At 35.3% G+C, this 26,322-nt stretch overlaps 2 protein-coding genes across 6 annotated transcripts; both read right to left on the bottom strand.

Annotated features, from left to right (window-relative positions):
- Positions 1–7: 7 nt before the first annotated feature.
- Positions 8–5,206, bottom strand: LOC104887698 (probable boron transporter 7). Its single transcript, XM_010672405.4, has 14 exons — positions 5,067–5,206; positions 4,762–4,844; positions 4,465–4,657; positions 4,226–4,364; positions 3,972–4,134; positions 3,708–3,874; positions 3,113–3,286; positions 2,926–3,021; positions 2,708–2,824; positions 1,858–2,168; positions 1,411–1,708; positions 1,167–1,223; positions 471–599; positions 8–346 (listed from the first exon to the last, which is right to left on the bottom strand). The coding sequence occupies exons 1-14, from the start codon at positions 5,162–5,164 to the stop codon at positions 341–343; spliced, it is 2,031 nt and encodes a 676-aa protein (XP_010670707.2). The 5' UTR covers positions 5,165–5,206; the 3' UTR covers positions 8–340.
- A 6,734-nt stretch (positions 5,207–11,940) lies between these two features.
- LOC104887699 (probable 1-deoxy-D-xylulose-5-phosphate synthase, chloroplastic) lies at positions 11,941–23,869 on the bottom strand. 5 transcript variants are annotated; one of them, XM_019248061.3, is made up of 11 exons: positions 23,557–23,861; positions 23,393–23,437; positions 20,521–20,640; positions 20,215–20,379; positions 19,924–20,074; positions 19,541–19,809; positions 19,139–19,418; positions 16,327–16,619; positions 14,366–14,641; positions 13,726–14,010; positions 11,941–12,824 (listed from the first exon to the last, which is right to left on the bottom strand). In XM_019248061.3, exons 2-11 carry the CDS (start codon positions 23,432–23,434, stop codon positions 12,675–12,677), a joined length of 2,031 nt encoding a protein of 676 aa, XP_019103606.2. In that variant the 5' UTR covers positions 23,435–23,437; positions 23,557–23,861; the 3' UTR covers positions 11,941–12,674. The 5 variants fall into 5 exon arrangements, with proteins under 5 accessions (XP_019103606.2, XP_048494091.1, XP_010670708.2 ...); XM_048638134.2 differs by lacking the exon at positions 23,557–23,861 and adding an exon at positions 21,525–21,662 and having other exon boundaries at positions 23,393–23,533; XM_010672406.4 differs by having other exon boundaries at positions 23,393–23,861.
- Between the last annotated feature and the right edge of the window lie 2,453 nt (positions 23,870–26,322).

The following is a 26,322-nucleotide window of genomic DNA, read 5'->3' as shown; positions in this document are numbered from 1 at the left end:
TGCCAACTAGTAACAGGGAGTAACCATTATAGTACATAAAACTTTACTAAACAAACTAGAAAAGCCCTTTATATCTTCAACCCCTGTCAAGGCGAGCCACAGACCGCCTCGCCAAATGGTTCATTCTTTGAGCGATTCGAAGGTATTTGCATTATCTATTCATAAACTACATTAGCTGAATTCTAGTCCCTAGACATCACTTGGAAAAAGAAATTCAAAAAATTGAGGTTCACTATCTAATCTATCATCCAGGCATCTTCTACATAATAGGAGAAATTTTCTGCAACTTTCAGAAAATGAACATCCTCCTCAAATCACATCATAATAATGAATCTTCTGGTTAGGCCTGTAATTCACCAACATCACAAAACATGAAGAAATGAAGTAAGAATGAATGTATAAACGTTCAGACCAAAGTAAATTGAACGAAGATATACTGTACATTGTTCTTTCTAAGTAAGAGACTTTACCTGAAAGTATCTACGAGAGCTCATACTTCTATGCTTTAGCTCACCTCTACGAGTTGTCATCGCATCAAATACCTCTCCATCAAACATGACTCTGTCACCATCATCGTTTATATCACTAGGCTCTGGATCCTGTTATGGACATAGTATTGTTCAATATATCAGGTTTTACAATGTTAATCAAACTAGGAATGGAAATCATTCATCTGGTTTCCTATCAGACGGTCTAACCAAGCGTTGTTGGTACTTATATGAAGACACTATGGCTTAATCAAGAATTCATGTAGCCAACCTACATTGGCTGCTTGGTTGCACAGTCTTACTGTGCAACTAGTTCATGATAAAGAACCTAGAACAGATATACTCAGCAAAACAGAAGAGGGCTAGTATTATCAAAATTAGCCTAATTAGGCATTGTTCCCCTCACCATATTTTCACTTACTTCAGGAAAAAAAACGTTCTAGGTACGGGATCACATAAGGATTAATAACAGCTTTTAAGCTCATACGATGGCTAATACGGGCTAAAAAGTTTCAATAAATTCTGATAACATATGATATTTGAAATATACTTGAAAAAGTTTAAATGAGCTTATATAAGTTCAAATAAGTTTACATAACTGAAGTTTACGTGAAGAGAACACAACCTTAATTCAGTAAAACTCCATATAAATCACTAAAAAGGAGTAAAGCAACAAACCCTTGCTAGCATGTCTGGCTTTGGAGAGACGGTTTCCTGGTATTCAGCTAAACAATCCTGTACAAAACAGATGGTAAATCATGAGACTTAACGTCCATAATGTGGGACAAAAACAAGATTGGCAGAAATCTATGCCAATCAAGTCCCCATCATGATGCAGGAAGAAGCTATTTCACCATGACCTATAATCCTAAATATCAGGAAAAATGTTATTTTCAGATCACAACAGAGATGAAGAGCATACAGTTATGGATACAGATCGTCTATCTCCAGAGTTCATGGGTATGCGAGGTGCACCAATGACTTCTTCGTACTCGGCAGCATCCAGTTCTTGAAGATACTCTAATGGAAACAGCTTGGGAAGCAAGTATTCTCTGATAGGAATTAGGAAGATGAATGGCAATGGGAACAAAATCCCTACTATGGGTATCCATGTTACTCCAAAGCAAAATAGGAAATATATTAATTGGAACAGTGTAAATGTCATGATATACTTGAATGGCACTGACTCCACAAATGAAGCATGGTTTCCTTCAAAGACTCTGCCAAAAATCATTTAACATGTAAGCACAAAAAAAAAATATCAATTAGAGTATAAGGATTTTTCACTTAGAGATTCGAGTAACTAGAAACATGAGTCCAACTCGGCAAATGAGTCACACATCAATCTCTAAAGAAAAGGATGACTTACTTGTATCTACGATATGGAGTGACAAATAGCAGTGGCAACCTTTCCCAAAACTGATTTCCAGGAAGGCTGTCAAGAGACATGAAAGCAAAGTAACCCCATAGTACTGAGGTGGGTATTTGTTTGATTATGGGAATGGCTCCAGCCGCAAGGCCAACAAGTAGGGATTGCATCAGGTTGGTCCATCTCTGTTCACAAACCCTGATGGGTAAGTGAGCATCAATGTGCTTAGCTGGATCAAATTTCTTTACATATCCACTGTGACTCATCACAGCCTCCTTTAATCCTCTTAGTTCTCTTGTAACAGCAGCCTCCTGCAAGTAAATCCCATGTCTAATCAAAGAAAAATCACAATGTATTAAAGGTTTGATTTATGTAGGGAGTCTTTTTTCCCCTTTATTTGGGAATAGAAGGGGGAAGAGAAAGTGTCCTTGAGAAAGTGTTTGGTTAAAGGGAAACATATTTCCGGAAAGACGAGTTTCTCATAATCCTTTGTTTAATTTGTAAAGGGAAAAAAGTAGTTTCTCCCAAGGATGAAACAATAATGCCACATTTTGCCTTCGTGTTCCTCACCTTTGCTCTTTCTCTTCTCTTATCCATCCTCTCCATTTATTTTCATTTTCCCCTTTTTCTCTAACTTCTCTTGTAGGGAATAAAACAAAGGAAATTAATTTACAACTGCCTTTCCTTCGGAAGATCTTTTCATTTTCCACTGAAAATGTTTTTAGTCTAACCAAACACCCAATAGAAAGTTTTATGGCAGGTGGATAAAACGGGCGGTTTGTAATCATGCTGAGGTTCTTGAATCACATTATAGTCAAACAAGCCCATATATATACATGAAATCACCTACATCCGGATCAGGTTCCATCTCCAAAAAGGTATCTTGTAATTTCTGATACATTTCCATGTTGCTAGCATCTTGATCCATGCATTCTTTAGCTTTGGCTATCATCTTCTTTCGGATCAACTGTGGTTCATGTAACGAATGTGTAAGAACTTAAGTAAATAAATACTGGAAACAATTTCTTTTTTTTCACCTTCCTTACCCCTCTCAAGATGCTCACTAACCTGCCTCCTAAGAACAGCAAGGCTTTTAGTGTGCATAGGAGCTTGGGGTAAAACTCCATTGCATGGAGGAAGTCCAAGCAACCCACAGATCAAAGTCTGAAAAAGACAATGTAAATAAATGCAATTGTTCAAGCTAGATTCGTTCTGGTCTTTCAGAATTGGAGTGAACATTTGGAAATATATTTACCATAAATCCAAGTAAGAAGAGATCATAGTGGAAAGAAGAAGATTTCTTAAGGTTAAACTCCTCCTGCTGAGCCATTTGAGCTGCGACACTGTGATCAAAGAAATAAAGTCCGGCAATCATCACTGCAGGTATAGAAGCTGCTAGGATGTACAGAACTGGAACCTTTGACATGTCCTGTATTTAAAGCATAAGTTTTAAAACTCAGGATTGTATGACCATCTATGAAGGGTGTTCAAAGTTATCCACAGGATAAGATCCTAAAGTTTGAGAGTTTCAAATAATCTTAACAGTCCAAACAGGCGAACACAAAAGAAATAGCCTTTATTTTTCTCACCCAGCTCATAAGGTTTGTTTAATGTTCTTACTTGAGAAAATTGGCATGAAATGTATTCATTTGGAATTATCTCATCTCACTTATGTGAGCCCAATCAATTACATTAGTACAAGGCTACCAAAGTTTTTCTGATGGTGTATTTTTCACATGTATATATTGTAAAATCTGTACCATATTATACTTCATGAAAAGGGAAAAACGGAACTTAAAAGTTCTATCATTCAACTAGGTTAAATGCTAGGGCTAAAAGAGTATACTAGCCTTGAATACTGTCCAATGAGATTGTGAACCAGAGTCCCAAGGGGATGGAACATCAAGGCGTCGAGGTATCTCTGAAGATAGCCTACTAGGGATGGCATAAGACAATGCTGTCCAAAACACAATCATCAATGGAACCCCATAATCTGCTATAAAGCTCCGAAACCAGCCTGAAGTTTCATATAACAAAAATTACCAACTGTTACTGTGAGTGACATTACATATGTGAAAACAAAATTTCTTCAAGGGCCAGGCAGTTTAGAATACCTGTTCCATAAAGCCATGATCTTGCTGTTATGGTTTTCAAAGAAGTGAAGAGTACCCCAAAGGAAAACAGAAGACCAAGCAAACCGTTCATGTAGATTATTTGGAAATCATCACCCCGCTGATCATGTTTTCCATGCGGAGGACGAAACTCATCAAACACGCCCTGTTCATTAGCCACAACAACAAGCTAAGTAATCAACTAAATCTATAATTCACTATGTAATATTAATTCCTTCCATATACAAAATGCAAACCTTAATAGCTTCTTGCATGAAAAGAACAGAAATCAACATGCCAAAGAGCTCCCCAGCTAACCTCGTGAATCTACTAATAAGATTGCAAGCATTGAATATTGCAAGAATGAACAAGAAAAGCGCTGTCCAAAGGCACACCCTAAAAGAAAGATGAGAAGAATTTCATAGAAAGAGCATTTAGTCAAGAATGATATTAAAGTGAGCCTCTTTATTACAATTGCGAGAAGTTTCGATCTAACCATGCTGCCCAAGCTAAGAAGAGCTCCTTCCCCACTTTGTCATTTTTTTTAGATATGTTGTACATGTAAGTGTACATGATTATTGTAGGTTCTGCTACACCTAAAATCAGCAGCGGCTGCCCTCCTAATAAAGATTGAATGATTCCACATATTGCTGTAGAAACAAGTGTCTCGACTGTGCTCAAACTTCCATCTAACCCCAAATGAAAATTGTATCAATTACATAACCCAGAAGGGAAAAAAAATAGCGTCAACTTCTATATTACAATTCGAGATTGCCATTACTTAGAAATATACCTGTGTCCCTACTTAATTGCTCTCCAAATGCAATTACAGGAAGAGCGGAGGCAAAAAATATACAAGTTGTTGGAGCCAATAACCTGCATTTGTAGAGTAGAGATAAAATAATCTTTGAAGCCTCTTTCCAAGGGAGGTAGGATAAAGGGGTGGAAAACTCTACCAGTTACTAGACCATCCAACCAATTACTAGAATGAGAGTGAGAGTGGTTGTTTCTTCAAAACCCGCTTCTCATTCCTTCATGATTGGACCCTCCATTAACTGAAGAGGATTCCTTTCCAAAATATAGAGTTAGAAACTTTACTTTACACTAAATTCTCCAAGCCAATCATGTTTATAGAATCTTAATCTTCCCTTAATATCTTTGACTACACCTTCAAAGGGGATGGCTGGTTTGTCCATTACAAATTCATAGAGGACGCAAACTAAGAATGACGATGTATCATGGACTGCACAAGCATGAACAATATTTTGAGATCGTTAGCTAGAGCATTAGCAGAAGGGGATGAATTTAGTATCAATGGAACTGGCTATGATAGACAAGTAAAAAATCAGCATGTCTGAAACCAACTCAAAATGATTGTGCTTCTTTCATACAAGAACACAAATCATACACGGTGCTCGTTGGATGGCAGCTAGCTTAGTTGGCAAATTTCTTGGGAATAATACCCAAAACCTGGGATCGAATCCTATCTACATCACTGTTGGCAAAGCGTCGACGAAGTTCTTTATACACCCATAAGAAAGCATCATATACAAGAACCATGATTATTTGTCTCTACATATGACATATCTTAGTTCGATGGGATGAACATTTAAGAATGATTCAGCGCACTATTTTTGCACCACATCACCCATGCAATTGAGCACAAAAAATTGATCCAATGATTAACTAAGCAATGTAAAATCCTCAAACACGATTATTTCTGAGACAGAAATAAACATTTTCTACCAACTTCCTAGAGATATAAGCAAAAAATTAAATTTCATAACATGCATTGCTTTTACAAACATTACTCAGCTAATAATTAATGCATATAATGAAGAACATTATAAACATGCATGCAATTTAGCATATAATGAAGAACATTATAAACATGCATGCAATTTGCAACTACAATCTAATCTCAAGCGCATGAAATTTAACCATTTGGGTTACCATATTTTGCTCAATACATTCATAATACATTAACAATTTAAAGATTGAAACTTTGCATACATTATCTAAATAGAAAAAACATTACATTACTGTTAATATGGTAAAAATGTACATAGAAAATAAACTTACCATGGATTTTCAATTCTCAGGAGAATTATCTAACAAATTTTAACCAAAAATTTGATATAGAATTCTTCTTTTATTTCTCTTTTTCTTCTCTTTCTTTTTTTTTTTTTTTTTTTTTTATATTTCTGTTTCCATTGTTACAACGTTCCATAGAACCTTTGTGAAGGAGTGAGCTTGTGGGATTGTGACACGTGGGATGGTGCTGCCCATCAGAGATGTTTTCCCACTTTATATGGTGGTTCAATCTTTCATTACCTTATAATTACTCTAATTTTTCACATCTAGTCTTTCATTGTATCAACTACATTTGATGCTTTTATAGTTTCTATTACCAATTTCATTGAGTTGGACCTTTTTTTTTCTAGAAAATACATATATTATCTTTTTTTGTAAATAGGTTTTTATTATCAGAATTTTAATTATTCATTTTCTTTAGATATTCATATTGTATTAGAGCATCTACAATGGGTGGGTGTGTCTTTGTTGGTCTTTGTAGTTTTTCCATTCTCTCTCCTATCCTTCTTCTTACACCTCACATCCCACTAACTTCCCACCAACTCATCTTTTTTTTCTCACAATGGCTAGACTAGTTCTACTTGGCTTTTCTAATTCTCTCTCTTACTTTTGGTATACTCCATCATATACTCTCTTTCCTATTGAAAATGTTGTTATTCTTATATAGAGTAGATAATTTTTATTCATGTTTTAATTAGTGATATATTAATTAATTTATATACATTTTGAATAATTTTAGGTAGGAGAAAGTTATTAGAAAGAAAAGTAGGTTGTAAAAAAATATGATAAAATATATCAAATTTAGGCTCAATTTATAAATAATTTTTTTTTATTGTTGTAATGTAATTTTTTTTAAAATTATAACTGATTTTATTTACTTTAAAACAAAAAAAACAATCTTGTAAAAAAAAAAACCAACAATAACAATATTGATACAATGGCAACACCCTATTTGTTGTTATGCACACCATCCAAGGCATGGTTGTCTAGAATTCCATACCAACCAACTCCAAGGGTCAATTGCTCCAATGGTAAAGCTAAGTAAAGCTAGCTTTACTTTTTGCTAGACCAACCAAAACCAACCCCATTGCTCATGCTCTTAGGTGATATCCAACTTTAAGATTCTGATACCAGAAAACATATTTAATGAAAAGTTCTTTTTAAGGAAAAAATAAAGAGAAGGGTCAATGGTCATATCTGTGAATGTTTTGTGAGCTTCGTGTTCTTATTTATTTTTAGTTTTTTAGGGTCAATGGTCATATCTATGAATGTTTTATGAGCTTCGTGTTCTTTTTTTTTTTTAATCAACACATTGGCTGGTAAGGCATGCATAGCATGTAAAGGAAATGCACCAGCATTATGCTAGGGGTAACGATCGAACCCCTGACCTCAGGAGCCAAGGGAGAGCGCTCTATCCGCTTGAGCTAACTCTTATCCTTCTTAGAAAAAAAGAATAAATATAGCTAGATAATTAAAAAAAATGTATAAAACTAATGGATCAATACCTAAAAATAAGTATCTCGCAAATAACATAAAACGTTAAGGTTTTCAGTTGTCAAATAAATTCAAAAAAGTATATTTTTTTTTTGAATAGTAAAATAAATTCATTAATAAAAAGTCATACGACATCTACATAAGCAATCGAATCAAACAAATACATAAGTTGAATCAAACAAAAATTTCCTTCATAAAAACTACCATCGTCAAACAAATCTTGCAATGTGGAACATCCCCGCTTATATCGCTGGAAAATACACCTTGTTGGAGAGACGATCTAACGATCCCTTGTAGTCGTGAGGATGATTTCCGTCGGATTCATCTGACCGTATTCGAAAAATTGAGAACCTTTGTGATCCCGATAATTCTTCACCAACAAAATAATTTCACGGCAATCCATTAGATCTAGTATCCCGGATTGAAACTTGTAGAAATTCCCCCTCTAAAAGAGGAGAAAACCCTGTCTTTCGAAGGAGGTCGAAAAACCCTGTCTTTCGAAGGAGGTCGAAAAACCCTGTCTTTCGAAGGAGATCGAAAAACCTTTTCTTACAAAGGAGATCGAAAACCCTTTCTTTCGAGGGAGAAATCGTTATTGGAAACCTAAAAACAAATAAAAAACAAAGGTGGGGGGCTTTCCAACGATAAAAACCGATGGAAGCCCCTTTAACGAGTTATCTAAACATTCATTCTAATAATAATGGTTTTTATATACAACTAGTTTTTGGACCCGTGCAAAATGCACGGGAAGTTTTTATTAAGTAAATATACTTATATTTTAATGGTAATGATTGCCTATTTTTAAAAGTGGTTGCATTCAAATGTGATACTATATTAATATGATGTACAAATTCACAAACAATTAATAAAATAGTAAACAAATTTAATTGTAAACTAAACAATTAACTATATTAACTATGTTACATAATAAAATCATCACATTGGGTAAATAATTTAAAAGTACGTGTTACCCATCTAAGTAAAGTTTGCAACGAATTACTCCTTACGATTACGAATTTAGCTCAACTATATGTGCACGAATACCCAAATATTTACACTCCCATGAAACTTATTTGAGGTTAAAAGATATTTTTATAATTATGTATTAGAAATTTTTAAGAACTTCAACCATAATTTAATTAATAAATATATTTTTTTCATTCAAAATACATAAAACACTTGCTTTTAGGATGTTTCATAATAAATGACACGTTACTTTAATTGAAAATTATCCCCCTAGTTTTTTAGTTTGCCCACTTTCCTTTTTGATTGTCCCTTATTAGCTTATACATTTTTTTTTTCTTTTTTTGGAATGGTCTCACTACTTGTTTATTATTATCTTTACTTTCGCACTCAACTTTTGTTGGCCCACAACACAATACGATATGCCAACAAATTAGTAATTTATCTTTCCTTCTATGACCCACATATCTATTTCTTTTAAAACTCTATGCCGAAAGTAGTGGGTAAACTAATAAAACCTGGAGGAGCACTTCTCTTATCTCAATCTTTATCTCTATCTTCATCACATGAGTTCCTCTTTTATTTCTCTCATCTCATCCTCTCCATAATCCTCGCCCTCGGGCCCATGTTTCATTTATTTTATAATAAATGACATATCATTAATAATTTTAATCTCTATGGTGCAGTTAGCTTAACAAATAATTTTGCTAATCTTTTTAACTTTTAGTAAAGTTTTTCTTATAGATAATTTGTCTTACTCCTAGACGTATTTTCTCGTTAAACTGTCCCACTTATTTCCAATCATATACCATATCCAAACACACAATAGTAATATGACCATATTCTCTTCAAATGCTATGTTTACGGCTATCACCATCCTCTATTCTACTGAATTTCCTTATCCATTAAAAAAAGCAACAAAAATCTTGATCCCAATCTTTTTTCCTTAAATCTAAATAGGAAGACATCAATTTTGGAACTTCAGGCAAAACAAACAACGTTCTCTATCTTTTATTAGATTTTGTTAAACTTTAAAGTGCAATCCCCCAACTTTGCATGTCGTTTTAATTTTCTTTAATTTATTTTGATATTCGAGCTGATGAATTCTATGGAACTGAAGGTGATTTTAGAGAAGAGGGACATAAAGAATTGAGTTCAAGTTGAGACGATTTCTTGCCGTTATCAATTATTAATTTATGTTTTCAAGGATTTACGTTTTATTCATGTTCCCTCTATCTTGACTTGTGTCGTCGCCCAAGTTATCACTTATCTCTTCAATCATAAATTTCATTATACTGTTTTACTATATTGTTTTAGAATTTGTTCATTGCTTCTTCTATATTGTTTAATCAAATATGCTAATACATTTCATAAATTGATTTACCTGTAATATTCAAATTTTAATTAGCTTTGTTATTTGAAATTATTTAGGATTTACGCATCCATAATTATACATCGTTTAGTTCTTAATTAGTTGTGTTCATTGAAGCTTTTCCCTTTATCTGGAACTTATGCCTTTTTTTATGAAGAAAAAAAGCAATGAAAAAGGCAGTTATTTTTTCTTTTTGAAAAAAGTGAGGTTTTACGAAAATTTAACTTTTCAAGTTGATATTTTAATGGATAAAATAAAATATGTAAATTCGTGGCTATTCTCATTTTTTTCTTCCTGTAATGGGTGCAAATCATCTTTAAAATTATTAGAATGGGACTTTTGCATGTATTTGTATATATAGCTAACTGGTAAACTATCTGAATTGTAAGTTATATTATGAAAATTTTTGTTTCATAAATTTAACATGTGATAATACAATCTTGAATATCATGGTGTAAATACTTATAAATATTAAATAAAATATTTAAGACATAAAAAAGAGCGACAAAATAATTTATCCTATGTACTAATATAATTTAATATATAAAATTAAAGTGAAAATACATTTTCCACCTTAGTTATGGACCAACCATCATAATAATGTATTTTTGGACCCGTGGATAATGCAAGAAATATTTTTTGTTTAATAAGACTGTTTATATTTCATCGTTACCTAATACATACATATATTTCATGATTGCATCAAAAATTGATAAAATATAAGATAATGAAATGTATATTTTATGATACTTTTCTTTAAATCATGTTATGTAGATTTATAAATGGTAAATAAAATATTAAAGATTTTAAATATTGACATAAATCATTCGTATATTTTAAAATGTAATCTAGTAAAATGGAAGAGGAAATACGCTACTTACTTTGGATAAAAGATAAAAAAAAAATGGCACTCATCTAATAAATAAGCAATATATTTCTATATATATTTACTTTTAACTGCTCTTTTAATAATAGTATCACTTGTATTTTTCGCACGCGATGCTTGTTTGGTATTTTTTCGAGACAAAAAGTCGTTTTTTTTTATTTTGTATAGGAATCAAAATTTGATTTGTTAGTATGAATGCATTAATACTTGTAGACAATTGTAATCATTTATGGTGGCTTAGTTATTATATAATTGTTTTCAACATTTTTGTTAACTTTTTTAATGCTATATTTGAATTTGATTTTTTTTTCTTTTTTAGGCAAAGTAGTTAATTTATTCATGAGGGTAGTAAAATAATGTCCTTGGGAACACCATAGCTCCCCCTTCCTTTATATAATAGAGATATAATTGTGTTCAATATTTTTTTAACTTTTTTATGGTATATTTGAGTTTGATTTCTTTCTTTTTTGGCAAAGTAGTTAATTTATTCATGAGGCAGTAAAATAATTTCCTGGAGGGACACCATAGTCCCCCTTCCCTTATATAATAGAGATAGATTATTTCGATACCAAACAAAAGCTTTCACATTGAATGTAATAATTTATTTTATAACGAATCAAAATACCTTCAAGATTTATATTTGAAAAGGTAAAATGCAAATATAGAGTAACATAAAATTCAATTAGATATTGTCAAAGTTGTAGTCATAAATCTAAAATATTTATCTAAGTAAAAAAAATTTCTATGTTTTACAAATATATTGCAATACTTTAAGAAAAAAAAATGAATTTTTCGCAAAGATGAAGATTTTGGCAGCTATTATACAAAATAAATGTTTTTGCTACTATATTATGATTGTGTTGAAGAATCAAATGTGTTGAAGAAGAACGCGAGATTTGGAAAGAATCACCAAACCATGTTGAAAAATCAATCATAATAATATAATTGTAGCAAATATGAGAATTTGGAAGGAATTGATTTGTTCCCATACACGCCTCATTGCCTCAATCAAAGAGGATTTGCAAAATATTACTTCAATAAATGACATGTGGCAAGTGAATGAGAGGGGTCGAAAAATCAAAGGAACAATGAGAGGCGAGAAAGAATATGGGGCTGCCACGTAGGCTGAATTTTTCTTGCTTTAATATTATATATGATAACAATAATAATAAAAACTAATTGTAAAACTAAATTTCAATCTATCCAAATAGCTCTATTTGGTATGTACTCTTACAAACTTCTTACAATTTTCTCATATTAGAACTAATTCATTTGTCCATTGTCCCTGAAACTACAATAAAATACTTTAAGCAACAATTTGAATTTATAGACAATTACAAGCTCAAAGGAAACTTATTTGCTGCCTAATATAGTTACATTTCACCATTTAAAATGCTACCAATTACTCTACAACATAGCAAACGGAAAAAAGATTGATGTACAAGATGCTTACTTCAGCCAAGAAAAATCCAAACTCAAATCAAAATCACCCCACTAGAACCTCTTGCATGTTAACCAACCCGGATTAATGGGCTAGACACTTTGGAAATAGACAAGAACGCTAAGGGATCTCTTCCTCTACTGTGCCCGTGGTGACGATTGAACAATGATTAAAGGTTAGAAGGTGGTTTCCTTTCCATTAAACGAAACTCAACTTGAAGTGCAAAATAGTGGCCAAAATGAGTTTGAGCTTTTAGCAAATTTCATTTTTCTCATCTGACCCTTCTCACATAACCAGGAACTTTTCTGGATAGTCAAACTCAAATAAATAGAATGTACATAATATAAGATCATGATTCAGCGGCTCATATCGCTCAAAACTTTCCTCAAATTCTTTCTTATTTCCTTGTTGCATCCAAAAAGTAAACTTCAGCACCCTAAGAATCAAAAAGACTATCTAGCACATCAAAAGAAGGGCTTCTCGGGTTCGGCCAAGTAAAGATAATACGGTAGCTGCAATATGATGACCACTTAGCCCTGCATGAGTTAGCTGTTCGTTTGGAGACGCGTGTTCTATGTACGTGTCCGGCAATACCATTGGTCTCCACTGGAATAACAAAGATCACCAAAATAAGAGGACAGGCTACAACAGCTTAAGATTTAACATAAAATTCTTCGATCTCTTTAGATCAACCAATGAAAGTAGGAATGTGCAATCTCAGTAATTACGAATAAAAATAAATTAAAACAATAAGTTCATATAAGTAAAGCATGACACAGTCCAAAGGGGAGTGATGAGAAAAGCATTCTAGGAAGAGACCTAGCTTGCTGCATCCCATGGCATAAACCTGTGCTCTATTCGCTAATAAGTGCAACACTTGCTTTTTGGTGGTCAGATTTCACAAGTTTTGACCAATTTTTACACTAATATATAACATAAATTATTATTAGGCGCGGTGTTGTTAGATTTGTTTTAATGTGTTCCCAAAATATCAAATTTTCATAATTTTTGTTATTAAGTGCCTGATAATAATTATGATCAATGTATGTGTTGGAGACCATAAGAAAAAAGTATTGCACTTATTAGCGAATAAAGGAAGTACAGTGTCCCAACCATTATGCAACCCAATAGGTACATTAAGGTATGGGCCTTACGGCCTTTTGCTTCATCATCCAAAGGCTAGGGAGTAGCTGTCTAGAATCTAGATGCAGAATGCCCTTACGCTTTCAGCTGACCGTACCCAACGAACATCAGAGTATGGCAAGCACCTGACTTAAGCAGCTAACTTTATCAAAAGGAGTTCCAATAAACATAGATGGATCACATACTGACTTGTTTCGCAGATATCTTACATTCAAGATGCATGAAAGCTATCTGGGTTGAAGGATTTATCTCAACCACGTCAAAGCAATTTAATAAACAGAAAAAGTTCGTAAAAAGGTCTGCTTTCTAAGCTCAGAATTTATCAACAATTCAGAACTAAAAGCAAAGCATTTGAAAGAATTACCTTAACTCTTCCATCAAGCTTCCCATCAAGTGCAATGAATTGCGCGACATGGGATCCAAATCCTCCAACAGATCCTTCCTCCACAGTAATCAGAAAAGCATGATTTTGACAAAGATCTCTAACAAGCTCAATGTCAAGGGGCTTGCAGAACCTTGCATCGGCAACAGTAACTTCTACTCCAAGCTTTGAGAGGAGAGACCGGGCCAAAAGGCAGTTCTGAACCATGACTCCATATCCTAATAAAGCAATATCTTTACCTTCAATGAGGACCTTTCCCTTGCCAATCTGTTCTACAAAAACCATTTTGCAACTAAATCAAAGGTTCATGACACTTTCAACTTTCAAGCATCAAACATATACTTCCTCCATAACAAAATAGATGTTATACTTTCTATATATGGTACGTTGTAACAAAATAGAAGTTACACTTCCTTTTTAGGTAGCAATCTCTCTCTATCTCTCTCCTATCACATGGGTTCCCTTTTTTCTTTCTTTCTATCTCTCTCATCTTCAAAAATTGCCTAGAAATATGTGTTTTTGAAAGTGTAACATCTATTTTGTTACGGAGGAAGTAATATCGATATTCTGCTTATTAGACTTTTTAATGAATAAACAAAAATATCTTAGAGAAAAGTATTACCTCAATGGGTGTTGTACTCATGGGGGTATCTATGCCAACAATGGCACCACTAGGATATCGAAAGCATACTGGTTGATCATCAATTTGTGCTGCAGTGGCTATCATACGAGCCAGTTCAAACTCATCAGAGGGTGCCATGACAATCATGTTTGGTAAGCATGACATGAAGGTAACATCAAACGACCCAGAGCACACTGGTCCACTGGAACCTACTAGTCCTGCATTTGTGATTGCGAAACGAACTGGAATTTTCTGTCTATCAACATCATGAACAATCTGTGATCAGAAGACACAAATGAGATGTTGAATTAATCTGCAAAAATATTCAACACTTCTTAAACAGCTAACGAGAAAGCAGTGCATTAGATGACTATTCAAGTAGGGGTAATTAAGATCATCATGAGGCTTCCTCCCAAGGGACAAGCAATTACTACTTCCAAATTCCAAGTATATTAGAGATACAGCCGAATCACATGAGAAATGAGAATGAATCTCAACCATACGATTGGATTAGAGTTACAACACTTGTTTATTAGAGTTATACCCGAGCCCAAGAAAAAAAAAATATTTTTTCCGAGATTATTTAACTAATATTTTTTTTTGGAGTTACATCAATTGTTCATTAGATTTATAGCGCGTAAAATCCATTATCATTTCTCATGTAAGTATGCATTTCATATGAGCTCACTTCTCTATATATATATATATATAGAAAGAGAGAGAGAGAGATAGAGAGAGAGAAGTAGAGACACACACACAATTTCAGAACCTTATAGAGTTGTAAACTACTTTTCGCAGGTGAGTTAAGAGAGAATTTGGGATTTTCGAAATTGAAACCTAGAATGTATTGTGTAATTGGGTTGCTTCAAAAACACTTCAATCCACTCGATTTCAAATTCCTATCAAAAGCCCCATAATTACAGCACAAATTTTGTTATATTTCCCCTTCAATTAACAAAATTAGGTTTTATTCATACCCTAAATTTCGAAATCTCTACCCACCATTTGGAACGCCAGTTTTGTCGATCTAAGTCGCGTTCCCCACCGATTTGGTGCGCAAACGAATCGCGTTTCGGAACGGACGAATCGAAACATGATTCGTGGGGGGTAGGGGCGAATTAGGTAACCCTGGTAATAACTAATAACCTCTAAGCTAACAGATGGTGAAATTTAACTTTAATGTTCAGATGATTACCATAAATATTAAATTTGATGATTGAAGTGAATGATACCCTTAATTGACAAATTGGTCACAAATTTTTGAGGATAAAATTATACTCCCTCTATTCTGAAATAAGTATAACATTACTCTCGTTTTTGTGAGAGCTTTTTGAGAGAAGTGTTTCACTTATGGAAGAAGTATAGTTCAAAAATAGTAATAATCTAAACAAAATGTCTTATAACGTAATTGTTTGAATAAAATAATAAATTAGCAATCAAAACCTGAAATGTAATTGGTCGTAAAAGTGATATATATTGGGTCATTCAACTTCCCAACAAAGGCTCTTACAATATCACATTAATAACAAGCAAAACGAAAATGTCGAAGAAGTCAAACATATCTAACTAGATATTGCAAGATCTGGTGGAAGTGGTAAAGCTTAATACTATCCAGGCCCTTATTCAGTTTTCCATCAAGAATGTAAAACAGTGTTATGGGCTTTTTGTCATCATACTATCCCAAGGCGTAGTCTTTTTTTTCAAAGTGATGAGCTGTCATGATGGTAAATTCAAATAATCACAAGAGTTTCTAAACCAGAACATAAGTATTCTAATAGGTATGTTTTTAGCACTACTTATTCCTACTTCAAACAAAACTAGTTCTCATTTTGTTGGCGTGTATCATCTCAACTCTAGTGTTCCATAATCCGAGAGTAGAATTGAGAGGCTGTAAAATGAGGCCTTAAGGGAGAGAAAAAAAAAGTAAGAGAGACAGACAGACAAAGGAAAGGGGGAAGAACCTGGTCATAAGCTCGCTGTAGGAAGGCAGAAGGAATTATACAAAATGGTTTCAGACCTCCACATGCTAAACCAGCAGAAAATGTAACTGCATGTTGCTCCGCCATTCCAACATCAAAAAACCTGTCTGGAAATTTCTCTTGGAACAACTGAATTGATGGCTCCATTCTCATAGCTGCATGAACTGCCACTATATCCTTGTCATTCTCTGCCTCTATTGATAAAGCTTCTACAAAGTAATGGCTGTATGTTTGAGGACCAATTCTGGCTATCAACGAATCAATATCACTTGAGCCTGGAGTGTACAGAACACAACACAGAAGCACCGAAACAATATCAGCTGTTATGGCAACTTAAACGATATTTGATATAACATCAATCTACTATATCGGCAACAAATAAGATAACAGATGTGTATCATCATGAAACATTACAGTTGACTTCGAATTAAAAACTGGCATCAATTATTTTCAAGTACATAAAAAATGTGAGCACCTAATGCATATAGATGTAAAATGAGCCGTTAAAAGTACATTATAATTAATTGTTGGAAAAATGGATCAGAATACCCCCAACTTTGGCCCATCCGCTTTTAATACCCCCAACTATGAGTTATTTTTAAATACGCCCAACTATTAGGGAGGTTTGTCAAAAATGCACCCCTGACCTAAAATAACCGGTTTAGCAGGTTAAAATGACACGTGTCATGCTCTTATTGATTTTACTTATTTTTTTTTGTTTTTCCTTTTTATTTATCACACCACCCTACCATTTTCTACTCCCACCACTGCCACCCCTCCTCTTCCTCCTCTTCATCACCAGTCCCCCTCCCCTTCCCTTTCTCCCTCCTCCCGTACCCCTTCCCAGCGAGAAAACCCCCTCCCCTTCACACCACCCCCGAAACCACCCCACCTACGAAATCACCCCACCCCCACCACCCACTGCCACTTTCCCTCACCCCCACTACCACCCTTCCCACACCCAGCCCCCAACAACCCCCCTAATCACCACCCAGCCCCCTACTCCCTTATCCCTTACCCTAGCAACCCCCACTTCCCCACCACCCCCTCCTCACCCCGCAACCCCCCTTCCCCTGCTGAATCGACACAAACCCATTCACCCTCCCCTTCGAATTTCGTTTTATTTTCATTTAGCTGTGAGTTTCGTCGTTATAAAGTTGTGAATTTGTTGAAAATGATTGATTTGGGGAGGATTTCAGATGGGTTTGTCGAAAATGGAGGTTTAGGGAGGATTTCACGTGGGTTTTGCGAAAATTATGAGGGGTTTGCGGGGCAGGGAGGTTGTGTGTGAGGGGGTTGCGGCGCAAGGGTTGCGAGGGAGGGGAGGTTGCGGGGCAGGGGGTTGCGAGGGTGGGGGAGGGGTGTGAGTGAGTGTGTCTAGATTTGCTAGGCTGAAGGCGGTGGAGGGACGCGGTGGATTCGAGGGTGGTGGGAGTGGGGAGGGGGCATGGGCTGGCAGGAGGATTTATGGGAGGGGTTGCAATGGGGGATGAAGAAGAAATAAAAACAAAAGAAAAAAAATAAAAAAAATGACCTTGGTAACAGGTTACAAGTCATCTGGGTGCATTTCTGGCGGATCTCCCAATAGTTGGGATTATACAGGAATAACCCATAGGTGGGGGTATTAAAAGCGGATGGGCCAAAGTTGGGGGTATTCTCATCCATTTTTCCTTAATTGTTTGGGATTTGTTAGATAACTTGAGTGGAGAAAGGGCAACAAGGTTACAAACAAAATATCAGTCTGCAAATGTAGCCAAGATTCATGTCTTCCTCAAGTTACAATACGGGCTGCTTGTCTTCATCACATTGAAACTCAGCAAGACATGTAGAAGATAGCACAAAGCACCAGACATGAAAGTACATACTATTATTGTCCATCATATTTTCTGTCCTGAAACAAGTGAGCAACAAAGTGCCATGAATCAGCAGATCTAGACCCCTTGTTTTGTTGACTTATGCAAAATGAAGCATACTAGGTAAGCTACTTGAAAATCAGTTACAACAGAAGACTGAGCGGGGAGTTTGTTAACCTCGAGCGGTGTGCCAAGAAGTGGAGAATGCAGTTAATTAACTATGAAGGAGAGAGGAGACGGCATCCATAAATTTTCATCAAAATCCCTATTAATTTTGGACAGAACTTGCCTACTAAGAGCAAGGACCCTTTGTAATTCTTATATTTCTTCTGTTGGCAAAAATCAATCAAATCTCTCTCTTCCTTTGTCTGATCATCCTGATAGTTGTTTGCATTTATTCTCAATTGTGTGTGAAATCTAAATCTTCTAGCAAAGTTTCTAGCACAGTGTTAACTGCTAAGTGACAAAGTGACGACTAGAAAAAGTTCAAATATTTTCAGTAGTTGGCATATGCATGAAACAAGACACTGCAGATGGGACTAAAGTCATTACGGTATTTTCATCTTAAGAAAGAAACGTCGTGTAACTTTCAGATCAGAAACTGAACCTAACTCTGCCATGCCAAAGTGGAACTTAATGGATTATATAAATCTAGATACTCCTTCACTAGTTAGGCTGTTAGCACTAGCAGTTCGGCCATACTAGTACGACAAAGCCAGTAAGCATCTCAACTCATGGAAACAAACAAATCTCAAGCACAAAACAGCATTTTTGTATGGTTTCAGTGATAAACCAGAAAAAAAAAAAAAAAAAAACTGATTAAAAAATGCACCAGGCAGTATCACACTGTCATCTTAATACACATGCACATTTCTGAAGTCCAACCATAATGTTCAGAACAGATAATAGAGAATGCTAGAGGTAATTACTAAACAAAGTACCTCCATCAGCAGTTCCCACTATTTCACTCATTTCCTTGGCTAGTCCAATCTTTTCATCTGTCATGACATGAATCAATACGGGGCCCATAGAATCCAAGGAAGCTACTTCTTGGAGAACACAGATTAGATCTTCAATTTTGTTCCCATCCACTGGACCAATATAATACAGTCCCAACTCTTCGAAAAGAGTTGATCCTGTAGGACCCAGCATACCACGTGCATACTCATCAACTTTGGCAGCCCATTCATATAAACCTTTACCGATTCTCTTAGTAAGACCCTGAAGAGAAAACCATCACAAAATACTAACGGAACTTCAGTAAAGGGAACAAACAAAGATGTCTACTTAATTTGTCAAAGATTTCTTGATGTAACATCAAAAAGGAGCACCAAAATGCGTACCTTAGCACCTTCTCTGAATTTTCGAAATGTTTTACTGGATTGCAGCTTGCTCCAAGAACTAGAAAGTGCAGTAATTGGTGTTCTGGAATTCTCATCAGGCTTAGGATGCAAAGAGTGACGACTATCATTTAAGATCACCACCAAGTTCGAATCCAAGTAACCAGCATTACTCATTGCCTCATAGACCTGACCAGCAGTAGTTGTTTCATTGCTAATCACAGAAACTACACGCTCACGTTTTCCCTTAATGTCTCTTGCAACTGCCAAACCTGAAATCGAGTTTTATGTCGACTCGTGAATCGTGATTGTGTTAATAATACATAAATATCACTTTCCCCAAAAGAGAAATAGCAGAAATACTAGGGCGGAATATTAAGATATACCAAGCCCAGCAGAGATACTGTTGCAACCATGAGCTGCTCCAAAAGAATCATATTCACTCTCAAAGCGACATGTATAACCAGAAAGTCCATTCTTTTGTCCAAGAGTACTTATCAGAGATCTCCTTCCTGTGAGTAACTTATGTGCATACGTCTGCTCAAAGTCAAAAGGCATTAATCTTACTAAAAGGAGTACATCTCTAATACCTCAAAATGGACTATTTAGAAAAAAGGGAGACAACAGAACAGCAGAGCCATGAAAATTTTGTTTCATTATAAAGGTTTGTGTCTCACTTGGTCCCCTTTATCCCACAATATCTTGTCCATTGGCGCATGAAAAACATAATGAATTGCAACAGTCAGCTCCACCACAGATAGACTAGCTTGTAAACTTTTTTGTCCTTTTGACACCAAGAGAGAGAGTTCTCCACGTATTTCCTCGGATAATTGTTTCAGCTCCTGGTGCACCAGAACTCCAGTTAGTTGACATATCGCCAGATTTTTTCTTATTTATTCTATATTTGACGCTTAGTTTTCAAAATTATATTTTAAAAGAACACTATAAGGATAGAAAAGAAAAAGGTACCATGACATTTCAACCTTAGGTGACAAATTTTTCATGTTAATCGGATTCTCAACCATATCCAGTATAGGTGTCGGCATTTCTTCCCAGAAAAAGTCACTGTTATTGGTAAGAGCTTGAGTTCTTCCTGCACGTCCCTGCATTCAAGAAGACAGAAAAAATCATGTACAGTTCCTACATACAGATGGGGATTGGTTAGTACATAAAATAGCAATCTAGCACATCACAGAAGTACCCAAGTTTCCTAAAATAATAACAAAAAATGCCAAACTTTGTTAGTAAACTAAAAGCTAAAGGTACAAACATCATGACGAAAGGCTTATATCTGCTAGCTTTTTAATTCTACCTAAGCATTCTTCAGGGCCTCTAGCAAATTTTCACATCAGAAATGGGGGTACTTTGCTTCGTCATACAAAATTGATCATTCTCTCATACCCTTAAGAAACTAAGAAAGATACTATTAATTAGGATGTGTAATTTGACAAGATAGCGTACGTATCAAATATTAGAGGTGGGTATGGACCGGGCCAGCATGCGGGCCGGGCTGGGCCGTTGTCCGCTACGTGGGCCGTGGGACTACCACGGTCAAGAAATTTTATTTCCGGCCCATCCCGGCACAATCCCGCCTAGGCGCCTATATGGCCCATGGGCCGAATGCCCCTTTTCTTTGTTTTTTTAGTCTGATATTGCTAAAAAAAACATGGGTCATGCCCGTGGGAGGCACGAGCCTGGCCCATGGACCTGGGCCAGGCACAGACAAAATTTGAAAATTTCAGGCCCGTCCTAGCGGTCGCCAAAGCCTACGGGTCAGGCCCATGAACAAGGCCCGGCCCATTCCCAGGTCTAGTATCAATCAAAAAAGTTCCAGGAGTCAAGAAAGGTTAAATGCACCCACGACTCACCAAAGAGCTCACAATCAATAAGACGATAGAGGATTTCCACATAATATAGACCAATTAACTTCTCAGATTTATTCCTTCAAAATACTACTTCTCGATTTATCTTTCAAGTAACTACATACTAGGAGTCAACGGCGAGGCAACTCCATCTTGCAAAACAACAACAATGATAGGTAGGATCTATGGAACTGGAAATTCTTGCACTAACTAGTCAAAACAGATAAGACAGGCTTGTACCAGAAGTCTCACATTTTCATGTTCTGGGTAAAAAAAGGAAAGCACAAGTTATAAAGGTATGACAAAGCTTTTCCTAGAACAATATCTATAGGAAAGTATAATATAAGTGGTAACAATAATAATCTTTAATACTAGCAAAAGATGATGATACTGATGATGATACTAGTACTACAAGTCTACAACACCATAAAAGACTAAGACATAAGTAACGAGGAAAAAGGATAGTAAAGTGAACAGATGGATAAACGACAAAATAGGAGATATAAATACAGTACACGAGGCTTGGAATTTCAAGTTATGCTACTAAGGAAATGCATACAGGATAAAAGAAGCATGGAAAAAACTAAAAGATGATGGAGGGAACTGAAAAAAACGCATCATCTGTATAGCTATCCTAATAAGTTGATAACAAAACATCACAGCGGCGAGCTGCATAACCCTAGCATGCCAGTAAACTCTAAATAGACTTAAACCTAGTATTTTATAACCTCACCCCTAATCTTCTTAAGCCTACCTTTTCTTCTCTTCACATTGCATCTCCTTATTCCTTAATAGGGAACCTGCAAAGGCTTATCCTAAAGTATCAAATCATCTAAGTCTTATTTCTCCCATCACCCATTGATATAAGTTGCTTCATCAATTGCCTTATTAGTTATTACTTGTTTTTTATCATATCTAGTATGGTTACCCATCTGAGAAAGCACCCCCATATTCATCACCATGAGCTCTGTTCGGGCAGGATTTTGTTAAAGCGAAGAGCGAGGCGCACATCAACAGGACAGGTAATAACCGCACAAGTCCACTGATGTATTATCCTAAAATCATTTCGCTACTAATATTGTGCACTAATTACTTTTATACAATCTTATGGTGTGAGATAATACTTCCCCTCACACATGGGAGATTTTGCTAAACATATACTAGTTAGCATCCTACAAAACGTCTAATCTGAAATAATACTTCTTCACAAACATGGAAAACTTCCAACATAAGGGTGGAGATTCAAACCCGCAAAGTTTACATGTCATACATCATGAAACTTCTCTCACCTTAAAGCCATTAGGGCACAAAACTGTTAACACCTTAGATCCAAATATGGGGTTATAGTTGGCCTCATAGTTAATCAACAAGATATATCTACAAGTTGATGTACTATATTCTTATAGCATTAAACTCTCGACCCTACATGGCCACCAAAGTCTACTCCACCTCAGAAAAATAGCTCGAATCAGCTCATCTAACCCCTCCTCAAAATTGCTTCCTGAGTAGCTCTTCCAAGTTCCAACCTTTACTTAGGTGCATAAATGCTAACTACATACTACAAACTCTTTTAGACTAAAGAATATTCATTCAAAGAACCTTTCATCCTGCCCCATGTCCAACAAAACAATGTCAAAAATGTCCAAACTATTTGCACCACATAATTGAAGTCACAAACGCCTAAAATGGTTTCTTTTACCTAACTATCTACACTGTACACTAAATAATATAGCATGCATCAAAAAGGCAATGTTTTCCCCCATAAAACAACAAGATGATAATAACTTGAAAACAACTAATCAAATCTCAGAAAACACCAGAGCACATAATTCTAAAAGCATTGCAACAACATTCATGAATTTCTTCTAATAATGATAAAATCATGGCAAAGATTCACGAAAATATCTGTGAATTCACAATTTTTTTACAACTTTACAAATACAAACATAATTACACAAAAAAAAAATAGAAGTGGAACTTTAAATGGTGATACCTTGTATGAAAGGCTGGAAATTGCAGATGAACAGGCATTCATTCTCTGCAAGTCATTATTAAATTGATAACTGAAGGCTCTGACATCCAAATTATGGGGAAATTCTCTACAATTTCCATGAGATTGAACAAAAATTCCAAATGGGCATTCAAGATAAGCCATACTTATTTTGATAACGAAAAACCCAGTTCTTCAAAATGAGAAAAATCACTCATTTTCCATCAAAGATCAAAACTTTTCTATTCCAACCCACAAAATATGAACCTGCAAAATACCAAATTCGTCATGAAAAATTCCCTACTTGATACTAGAAAGTTTTGCACGTTTAAGAGAGTGACAAGAACTCTAAAATTCAGAAATTTCGGTGTCGCATTATTGTGATAATGAAAGAGTTATTTGGCCAAATTGATTGGGAGACAATGCAGCACAATATTTGAGTGTTGAGATGCTATTGGTTGTGTCCATTACATGGAGATGGAAGGATAGCAACTGAACACGTAGCTGAGAACTGTTTTACTCTTTGTTGGGTCTGGGCCTTGTGATGAGGTTTTCAGAAAACTAGATAGTAAATGTGTTTGAGGCTTTGAGCTTAAGACAAAATAAATGTTGATTTAATGCGTCTCAATTATGGAAGTCCTAACAAAAACAGTCTTAACTATGATTTTTATTGTTCAGTCTCAATTTTGGAGAGTAGTTTATAATAGTAGGTAAACTCGTCAAAAAAAAAGTTTTTTTTTTCTATATTCTTCCTCTTCTTGCCTCCCTCCTTCCTTCGTTGCTCCCTCCTCCTCCTCTCCCATGCCACCCAACTCCCTTTGTAACAGTCCTCCGTCTTAATCCTTCATACATTAATCTAAGTTTTACTTATTGGCATTAGCGGAAGCAAATCAGGAGAAAACTGATACGAAGGTTGTCACCTGGTGGAGTCAACCCCATTAATATGGCTAAGTTGACTCTACGAGTGGAGTTTGGAAAACATACATCTTACAAATACAGTTTAGTTATTACAGGACCATAGTCAAGTAGCACAAATATACATCCAAGTATCTTTCACAAAATTCATCTAGTAACAAGAGGGTCATGTTCAAGTTCTGGTTCGCTATGGATGCTGATAACACATATTCTTAAAGTTTTTCGGTTGCCTGCAATTAGTTCCTGCACAAAGAATCCGCTCCCATCAGGACAGGTTCACAGAACAAAATCAGCTTAAACTGGTACACAAATCAACCCAACAAACTATTTACGGTGGTTGAAAATAAGGAGTTACACTCCAAGATTTCTTATGCAATCAAAGTTTTGTCAAAACGTTACTAACACAAGGTTACCAATAACAAGTGTTCAAACACATATAACTGCAGACATCTTTTATCATGAACACAAGTTTAACTGATTAGAGTGAAGTGCAGGAAGAAGAGATCACACATTGAGGTGCACTTAGGTGCAGACCTCCACACAATTTGGATCTTAAGCTCCTACTATTTTACTCGCTTGCAAGTTTTTATAGGACATGTCCTTACAGATAATACACACACTCCTCTTCTCAACGCAAAACGGGTTCAAATTCACTAATAATAATCACAACTTACTAAAATGAGTTCGTAAATGTTTTGATTTTAACATTAAGTTGCAAAAACCATTCCAAAAATTTGGTAAGGATATTTTGGAAGGCTTAGGACAGTAGCTACATGATTTTGAGGCTATTTATGATATCACTCCAGTAATACAACTTAAACTTATAGAGTGAACTTTGAAGTAACATGAGTAAAAAGGAACTTAAACAGTAGAGTGAACTTTCTTAAACATGCAGAAGTTATGAAGCAAAAATTCGAAAAAAGCAAGATAGAGTGCAGGCACTCTGTATTGCCTGGCGTGTAGGGAGAGGGAGAGAAGAAGAGTTTTGGCAGAGTGTTATTGGCTGGGTTTGGTGATGAAAATTATGTGGGATGAGGAGGTATATGTAAGGAAGGTTTTGGTGCATTTATCTAACCTTGGTCGTCCCTTTTAAAGAGGCATTAGGGGTCTTTCTTCCACTTGATACAACCCAATAAATCTCAACTCTCCTAATTTAGTAATATACCATATATTGACGGTCTAGGACCCCACAATGGTGGTTATCCTACTATAAACACCCTTGACATACCTCTCCTTGATTAACTTAGGTCCCCTTAGTTATAAGAAGTCCTAAAGTTCATTCTATATAACTTACCCATTAGTGTGCTTAATAGTCACTTCTTGATTTTCCTGCAATAACTTCACAAATTCGTATAATTACAAATCCTTAAATAAAAATATCCTCGATCTTAATACTCACTTAGTATAACCAAGTTGGTTACTTATTACTTCCTCTGTTTCTAAATAAGTGCAACATTTCTTGTTTTCACGTTTGCATTGCCAATGCATTATTTTAACCATTAATATCTTCAATTATCAATAAGTAAAAATTATAAAAAGTTGATATCAAAAAAATTCACATTCAGACGAATCTAACAAGATCCCACATGACTATGTTTTTCCTAAAATGTAAATCACCAAAGCTAATTAAAGTTCAAACTGTGAATAGTAAATACTATGCAAATGTTGCACTTATTTAGAAACGGAGGAAGTATTAATTAAGGATATTATTCATAGTTTGATTATTACACGTAAGCACAAACTATTCACATCACATTTTCACACAGGACTTATCATACGTATTAACCACGTAAGATCACATTCTAATTTCGTAACTTAGGTTCCTTAATCATATATTAAATTTTCGTCATTTACCTGTTGTTATACCCCCCCCCCCCCAAGAAGTTTTGTCCCGAAACTTAAGTCGAACCTTAGAAAAGTTGCGGATAACAGTTCCTCATATCAACTTCTTTTTCCCATGTAGCCTCTTCCGAACCATGGCTCGACCATAACACATTAACTAATGGAATGGTCTGATT

The sequence above is a fragment of the Beta vulgaris genome, chromosome 2 (genome assembly GCF_026745355.1).
Source record: "Beta vulgaris subsp. vulgaris cultivar EL10 chromosome 2, EL10.2, whole genome shotgun sequence".
In the NCBI taxonomy this organism is placed as follows: Eukaryota; Viridiplantae; Streptophyta; class Magnoliopsida; order Caryophyllales; family Amaranthaceae; genus Beta; species Beta vulgaris.
Note: the sequence above shows the minus strand (reverse complement) of the source record. Positions and strands in the feature narration are given on the sequence as shown.

Excerpts from the sequence above, each read along its gene's own strand:
- LOC104887698 (XM_010672405.4), bottom strand. The coding sequence starts at position 5,164 with ATGGACAAACCAGCCATCCCCTTTGAAGGTGTAGTCAAAGATATTAAG. Across the intron at positions 2,169-2,707 it reads AGATGGAACCTGATCCGGAT|GAGGCTGCTGTTACAAGAGA; the intron begins GTAGGTGATTTC and ends ATTTACTTGCAG. Across the intron at positions 600-1,166 it reads AGCCAGACATGCTAGCAAGG|GATCCAGAGCCTAGTGATAT; the intron begins GTTTGTTGCTTT and ends TGTCCATAACAG.
- LOC104887699 (XM_010672406.4), bottom strand. The coding sequence starts at position 23,554 with ATGGCTTATCTTGAATGCCCATTTGGAATTTTTGTTCAATCTCATGGA. Across the intron at positions 20,641-23,392 it reads TTTCCAGCCTTTCATACAAG|GGACGTGCAGGAAGAACTCA; the intron begins GTATCACCATTT and ends TCTTGAATGCAG. Across the intron at positions 20,380-20,520 it reads TGAAAAATTTGTCACCTAAG|GAGCTGAAACAATTATCCGA; the intron begins GTTGAAATGTCA and ends CTGGTGCACCAG.